The sequence below is a fragment of the Ostrea edulis genome, chromosome 3, assembly GCF_947568905.1.
Source record: "Ostrea edulis chromosome 3, xbOstEdul1.1, whole genome shotgun sequence".
In the NCBI taxonomy this organism is placed as follows: Eukaryota; Metazoa; Mollusca; class Bivalvia; order Ostreida; family Ostreidae; genus Ostrea; species Ostrea edulis.
The window spans coordinates 36362817-36371482 of NC_079166.1; the positions used below are offsets into that span (position 1 = coordinate 36362817).

At 34.3% G+C, this 8666-nt stretch overlaps 1 protein-coding gene across 1 annotated transcript; it reads right to left on the minus strand.

Annotated features, from left to right (window-relative positions):
* Positions 1-5022: 5022 nt before the first annotated feature.
* LOC125676974 (toll-like receptor 4) lies at positions 5023-7793 on the minus strand. Its single transcript, XM_048914864.2, has 2 exons — positions 6363-7793; positions 5023-6011 (listed from the first exon to the last, which is right to left on the minus strand). Exons 1-2 carry the CDS (start codon positions 7717-7719, stop codon positions 5467-5469), a joined length of 1902 nt encoding a protein of 633 aa, XP_048770821.2. The 5' UTR covers positions 7720-7793; the 3' UTR covers positions 5023-5466.
* Positions 7794-8666: the final 873 nt, after the last annotated feature.

The following is an 8666-nucleotide window of genomic DNA, read 5'->3' on the forward strand; positions in this document are numbered from 1 at the left end:
TAAGTACAAGCACATTTATACAACATACTCACAAATACAAATCAATAATTGTTGATTCAAGGATTTTATCAATTCACTTTAATGTTTGGAATTTGATTCAACCTTGCCTAATTCGGATTAACAAACGACTTAAGAAATATGCATCAACATTGTAGTTTTCCTTGGGTTCGTGTTTGCCCAACTCTCTATTTTATATTGCTTATAGGAGCCATGAGATTGATTACTATTTCAAATTTGTCATCTTCGCCTTTCATGGAAATATTCAGATACTGAATTTATCAGTTTATTTTTGAAAATGTTTAGCAATACAATACTTACGTTCTCTTGCTGGTACCCTTGATGATTTGGTTGATGTAGTCAATGTAGGAAGCTGACGGGGGATTAGAACAACCAAATCATGGTTGTTCGAAACTTTCCATGAATAGACTAATCTCACCGAGAAACCATCACAGATCCATTTCGATAATTCACTGTCACGTCCGAAGTAGGTGATATTTTGGAAGCATCTCCAAGTAATACATAACCTATACTCCCACTAGGCACCTGATCCCACCTCTGATATATCCAGAGCTCTGTGTTGTCCAACTCTCTATTTTGTATTGCTAATTTGGCTCCACTTTTTTGGTACGCTGTTTTTTTTTCTATATTTAGCTCTAAGACTTCATAGTTATTTCGGATTTCAAACATTTTGGTTGAGCATCACTGAAGAAACATTATTTGTCGAAATGTGCATCTGGTGCATCAAAATTGGTACCGTATAAGTTTTACATTATATCACTGTTCGTTATCTTCACCTTTCATAGTCAAACACAGTCCCCCACTATCTCGCAGGCGTTTCTTGGTAATATGTAAGCCGATAGTGGATATTACACTATTTGATTTGCATTTAAATTCTTACCATGTCTGATAATAGGGACCACTGCTTTCTGAAATGTGACAGTCGAATGTTGCATATTGTTCCAACTTTTTGTACTATAAGTTTCTAGATCAGATGCGTTCTATTGTATTTTTAGCATGCAAGAAATGTGGATTTCAATGTATGTTCATTTGTATACTTTTATAAATTAATGATAGCTGCTCCATTTTACAAAGTTATTGAATGATACTAATTTAAACTTAGATTCGTTTTTCTTTTTAAATTGTGACATAGACGTACATTCCATACGAAGTAGTGGAAATTTGTTGGATTAAAAACCAAGAGTTCAAAGTCTGACGATTCAAAATAAAAACCTGACCAAAACGAAATGTTTGAATCTTCCAATAGTATCTGCCGACCGAGAGATTTATTTTTCAACAATTCTGACCATGAGTTTATCATTTTTATCATATTGCAGTCATATTTGTAACAAGTATTGGATATATTTCTAAAGTTATACAGCCATTGCTCATGACATTCGATTGATTGGTTGATTGTTTATTGTTTAGGCCTATGCTCGGTGTTACGACCTATGAGCAGGGAGGAATCTTTATCGTACCACTTCTGCTGTGACATGGTTCTCAGGATGTTTTTTTTTTTTTGGTCTCATCCGAAGGACCGCCCCCATTTAGTTGCCTCTTACAAAAAGCAAGTGGTAGTGAGGACCTATTCTGACTTGGATCCCCGATCATCCCATTTCAATATATAATCTTCAATAAATCTTTTGACGAACATTGGAGCTGTTCTAATCAAAAATCCCACTTACGTCAATCCACCGTAGTTTTACGTCACAGTAAAAATATGCGACGCAATTTTATGCGGAAAAAAAGTATTTAAACATGTGACAAAATGAAAACGTATTTACATTAATCAAGACGCTACATAATCGATTAAACCAACGTGATCAATGAAATTTAAGGTGCTGTAAATTTCTCTCTCCAACAATATATTGTTTATTCAATACCTGTACATAGGCATTCATACATTGAGAAATTTCAGAAACATCGTGTGTATGTATTTTGTGGTTAAATGTATATCGACTGCCGTATATTTTTTAACGAAACGCATTGTCATCACATTGTGCTTGTTCTTTGCTTGTAATGAATGACTTACAGGACTAATGTTTTAGGAAGTATCCCTGAAAATAAAGATGTGGGAGCATTTCAAGAAATGACATATTCACTCATTACTGTGTACAGTATAAAAACATAGGCCTATTAAAGAAAGCTCTAATAAATTTCCTCCGCTATTGATGATTTTTTTTAATTGGTAAAATGTATGGCGCGCTATGCAGAGATTTAAAATATGAAACGTAATTTCAATTTATAAATGTAATTAATTTCTTTAAAATAAAGCTTTTAAAATAGAGTTACTATTGTTTTGTCTTAACATATCTTCGGGAGCAATACTTGTTTGTTTTTATTGTTATTTTGAAGTAGATTCATTTGATGAAAAGAAAAAGTATTCATGTGATAAGAATATTCCTTAAAATTAGCCAAAATACAAGTCAATAAACTAATTCATATTTCAAACATTATTTATTAAAAGATTTATTCTTTTGAACTGTGTTGATTACTCGATTACAGATATTAAGATTATAACGGTTTTTTGGATGTTTTCCTTCTTCTTTGTTACCCAGTGGAGGGGTAACAGGGATGGACACTAGGGAGTTGCTTGGGTTATTTTTTTTTTTTTTTTTGGTATATAAGTATACTATTTCTGAATGGCTATTGAAGTAGTACATGTGTTTTAATGTTGTTTTAGATATAAAGTTTACACTCCATTACAACGTGAATAAAACAAATTAAATGCAGTGTATTTTGAGTGTATATGAATAATATGTAGTTGACATAGTTTGAATTGTATTATTGAAAGTTGAACGTGTTTTATCTTCCTGTCTATTCTTTTCTAGGAGTAACAAACCAGACCTATTTGGATCATTATAATTGATTAGACGGGTCTTCAGATTCTTACTTTCAGTATTATTGAAAAGTAAGCTCTCCTTAAAATGATGCATGTATGGAATGCGGATGTCTTTAGAAGGTAACCACCTCCACCCACCCCAAAAGAAAATATGAGTGGCAATATCTGGTAACTGCTTTGTGAATAAACATATGTTTTATCTTACGTATATTTATTTCGTTTATTATTGGGGGATTCTTGATTATATTCATTTATTGATTTTCTCCTGGGCGAGCTGCAAAGTTAAGCTGCCAACAGTTTTCATTGACCTCCATCCCTCCTCAAAATCTTTAATCGCTTGTATTACTTCCCTTCGATAATTTCTCACTCACATTGAGAGTCACCAACTGTAAGTAAAATACCACAAATTTATGCTTACACGTTTATGCTTAGTACCCAGGACCGTAGCAGAGCACGCTTCACTCAGAACTCTTTGATCAATCTGGAAGGGTCGATATCGTTTCAGATATAATTCAACTTCTGTGATTAATAGAGCGAATTTTGAACAAACATGTACGAGTAAAAGGTTGTTCGAAATAATAGAAATAATAGAAATATGGCCAATTTCTGTAGTAGATGGTTATGAATGGTTTTATTGCATTTTGTCAATTGGACACGTCTCAGTTATCGACGGATAAGTGACGAATTTGTCGCTTTTTAGGTGCTTTACTTATCGGGGGGCACTGAAGTGGGAACAAGGTAGTTGCAAATTTTGTTTCGTTCTGTATACGTTGGGTGACGACAATTCTCAAACGTTTATGAAAATTATTTTTACAAAATATCACATGTAGTATATTCTAAGCAAAATATATCACAGAAAACTAAATGTCCGCTTCAAGGAATGGAGAAAAATATCGCGATCATAGCTCGAGTTTCCTCAATAGCTCTATTGTCTATATTTACACTATCCATGATCCGACAACCTATGGCCGCGACACGGGACTTTCATTTTTAAGGTCATATCTGAAAGACCTGTGATTATCATTTCTTAATGTCGATGATTTGGGTTGCACTATATATGTTTACATCTTTGGTTTGACGCGGTCACTACCTCCTGGTTACAAAGCAAACGCTCTACAGGCACGTATGAAAGGTGAAAATAACGAACAGTGATCAATTTCATAACTCCTATAAGGAATACAAAATAGAGGATTGGGCAAACACGGACCCCTTGATATAACAGAGGTGGGATCAGGTTTCTAGGAGGAGTAAGCATCCTCTGTCGACCGGTCACACCCGCCTTGAGCCCAATATCTTGATAAGGTAAATGGAGTTATCCGTAGTCAAAATCAGTGCGCCAAGAACGGTCTAACAATCGGTATGAAACACGGCAGACAGCATTTGACTCGATGATAGGTTGTATTGGCAAACGAGATCATTATAAAGACCATTGAATTTGCAAAATTCATACAGCATATCATCGTTTTCCAAGCAGGGCTTGAAAAAAATTCTTAAATCGTAAAAGAGGAGGAGTAGTTTAGGGCGTTCTACCATGAATGACAACGAAAATAACTTCCTTCATTTGATTTAATTGTTAAGGGGGAGGAATGTAGTCTTTTACTATTAATGATCAATGTTTCGCTAAATAGTTTTTATTCGTAGCTTTTAAGCTTACATTCTTGTCAATTTGTTCTGTTAAGAAAGTTTGTGGGGGAGGTGGGCAGTCACTCTATCTATCCCTAATTTACATTGAATAATAACAATTAAATAAATGATAGTTATTAATACTTACACAACTAATTGTAAGGAAGAATATGATGTTATCAACTGAGATTTTGTTAAATGGTCATTGTCAAAAAGGGGGAGGGACAACCTTCTGAACTACTGAACTACCGTGACCAACAAATGAAATGTGATAAATGCTGAACTTAACACTGTAAATAACATAGGTTTCTTTTGTTTCAAGCACCGATAGCAAAAAGTTCCAAGCACCGTATGCACTTTGAAGGGTAATTAATTTTCAATGTCGGACAACAAATCCTGCGAGACGTTTAATCCCCCCTACCCCTTCAACTAATGGATTTTAGCTTTTTATCAGACATCAATCTATTATAATAAAATTCAGGTCAAAACATGAAGAAACAAAGGGTAGGATTTTCAGAGAATTCTACTGAGATGTGCAGAGGCTGGAAACACTATCTTGGTAAGTGGCTAAATATGTTTTTATTTTGTAAGACATACAATTTTGATAGGAATAGTTATAAAGATACATGCACTATCAGTAAGGATAAACATGAATCGCACTTACACATCTAATTGTAAGGAAGAACATGATGTTACAATTGAAATTTTGTGCAGTTAATCAAGGATATATGTTCACTATATACATGTATATATCGTCCTGAACGTAATTTCAGGCTAATGGTCTCAGATGAATCATTTAACCACATATATTCATAACCAAACAAACAATAAATAAATAACAATTTGCCCTAGACATCAGTTGAGACTGAAGGTAATACTATATTTTCTTTGCACAATGTGAAGGAAAACACCGAATACAGTACCCGGCTGCCCAGGTTAACGCAAGATTGATCCTTTCATCGTAGTCCAACAGATGTCGACGTTACGTGCAACAAGGTACGTCCTCAGCTCTCAATCATATCAGTTAATTTCTCCCAGAAATCATCATAAGCACACGATTCGTCCGGATATTCAACATAACAATTTCTCTTCACCAAGTCCATCATTTTTTGAGGATAACCACTATTATACACTTCCGGTAACAAAACTAGGATGACAAAGTCTAGGCGGCCGCGATCGACAATGCCTTCTATCTTTGCCATGTTCAGTTCATAGTCGCGCCACCTGGACTCCAAATACTTTCTGGACACGATGCAAACAGTTTTCCGACTCTCTTGTATACTATACATAATATTATCGGTTTTTAGAAATCCTGGCAAATAGTCCCGATCTCTGATGATAAGCTTCATATTCCTGTTTCCTTCCAAATGAGGAATGACCTCATTCAGTACAAACATCAATGTACAACCACTGTAGGACAGAAATACATCATGTTCGTAATTCACTCTGGTTGACCCATGTATACTTGGTTGCTTTACCCATCCAAATTTCTGCTTTGACTTGTAAACAATATATCGGATTTTCCATTTATTCTGGACAAGCAATTTTCCTGTAATGAAGCTGCAAAATACAGTCAGTGTCACCGCAGTTCCAATGTACCACCCGAAATAAGATTTACAAAATTTTGACAATAGAATTAGAGATGTTTCTAATGATTTAAAATTAAATCTATCATTTCGAGGAAAGCACGTGTAATTCTCGATATCAATGAAATGTTGTTTGTAATCTTTCATCCAAGTGAGGAATTCATTATTCTCACATGAGCAAGCTAGCGAATTTTTAGACAAATCAATGGATAAATTGGAGTGTCTGAAAGCTCTTTCAATGTTAGTGCGAGCTTTCTCATCAAGCGTTATCAATTTGTTTTGAGATAAATCAAGCAATGTTAAGTTAGACATACCACTCACACTAACCTCCCAGTCAGATAATCTGTTGTTACTAACGTTAATGTACTTAATCCTTTTCGAATTTCCCAGAAGAAGCCTTGGTAAAGAGGAAATTTTGTTGAATGACAAATCCAAAACCTCAAGATTAACAAGATGTTTAAACAGCTGGCCTGTGGTGTCCTTTTCTAAGTCTTGCCCTAAGTCATTGTGAGAAATATTCAGATATTTTACATGCTTAAAGTCTTGTAGACTTTGTGGTGACACGTGGGAGCAGAAGTTGTTCGACATATCAAAGGCTAATATATTGGAGTTTTTCATTTGTATATGCCCCGTCCATGACATTATGAAATTGTTTTGAAGGTACACGTGTCGAAGATTTGGAGCATACACAGAAAAGTTTATAACATGAAAGTATAATCCACTAGAGTGGAAATCATATGTTTCAAGATTTGGGGGTAAGAGTATCGTCCAATTAAAACTAAGATAAGAATCATTGTCATAATCAATATGGTTTTCTGGCATATTGTTGGTGGAATCATGAGCAGCATCATAAAACTGTCTTTCCAATTTATCCTGACATCTATCGAACACAGAGTCCGGGTATTTCGGTGGATATCGCTGAAAACTTGCGTTCATAATTCTTAAATTCGTCATCGATGCAAATTCTAACAAATATATACCTGCTGTTAATTTATTGTTAGCCATTGAAAATACCTCTAACGTTTTTGGTAACCATCCGATTACTCCTGGTTCAAATATTTCCAGTCTATTGCTGTCTAACGAAAGTTCTGTAATATTTGTTCCTCTTATATTTCTTAAATGATGAAGTCTTAAGGTTGTACCTACTCCTGTCATACATGTGATCCCATTCAGATGCAATGAACTTATCCTCGTTTTTTCTAAGTGAAAGGTCAGGTTTGGCAGTGACGCAAATCCTAAGTTTCTATTAAAGGAAATGTGCAAGTGTCGCAAATTATCCAAATCACCAAATGACCCTTCCTCAATATCATGTATATTGCAATACGATAAGTCAAGAAAGTTGAGCTCTGGCACAGAACTGAAAAACTCTTTCCTCACATTCTTCATATTATTCCAAGAAAGGTCAAGAGATGTCAAATGTTTGGGTAGTATCATTGGAGGGATATTTGTAATTTTGTTGCGACTTAAATCCAGCCACACTACACTATCATTAAATCCTGGAATCGATTTTACATTTCTTCCTGAGCAGTTGACGTGGAAACCATGGTACTGATGCCAACAAATACACTTCACATTTCCGAATTTGCAGGCTCTCTTTAACTCCGAAACAGATTCCACTTGATAAAGTCCAAAAATAAAAACCCAGAGAAATAAATACAACATCTTATGCATCGCCTAACGAAGATATATACCTGCCCTCTAGACAACTTTATCACATCCCTGCTGTATGCGATATATGTTGTAACCTTTTTAAATGCATAGTCATGCATCACAACCAGGAAGTTTTAACATATCTGTCATATTTAGCAAAATTAGCAGTAAAAACCATGATCCCTCTTGAGATTAAGTATCTGTTTCGTCTGTCACACATGTGAAAGCTGATTTTTACAAGAGGGCATTAAATTTCTTAAGAATGAAAATGCAGTACTAATGATAACACAATTGAAATAAGATGGTTAAGGACGTTAGGTTCTGAGCTTATGCGCACAACTGCACAGGGTGTTACAACTAAGTATTCACTGGTCCAATACTGATCCTATTGGTGCGAACGTATTACACAACTATATCTGAACCCTATCCAGACATGAAAAATGTGTCAATTTTGAAAGGGTTTTGCAGAGACTATATTTGGTGGCTGAAAATGTTATTTTAAATCAAACAATTCTCAATCTGTATGATATTACAGTTTCTTTTTAATCCAATATATCTTCTATTTTTATACCCCTATACAACATACATGTATTTCAGTTTTATAATTTATGAGTTAAGTAGTTAAGAATAGGAACTAGTTAAAAATTTGTGATTTATAAATTTGGTCGGCATATCTTTCCAAACAGAACACCAATTCTTTAAAAAAATCCCTAAATTAATTTACTCGACAGTTTGTATAATAATTCAGTAATTCAATTTTGGCCAATAATTTGACAATTTGATATATAAACGCTATTTTTCAGTTCCATATTAAATTCAAAGACAGGACTTTGAAAATTATATGAAATTTTAGGAATTGAAATTGCTCCTAATATGTCCTTTTAAACTTTCAAAGTCGATATGATGAATTCTTACATATCTTGAGTGTAAAGGTCATTACTTATTTTCATTACTAGTTTTAATTTTTG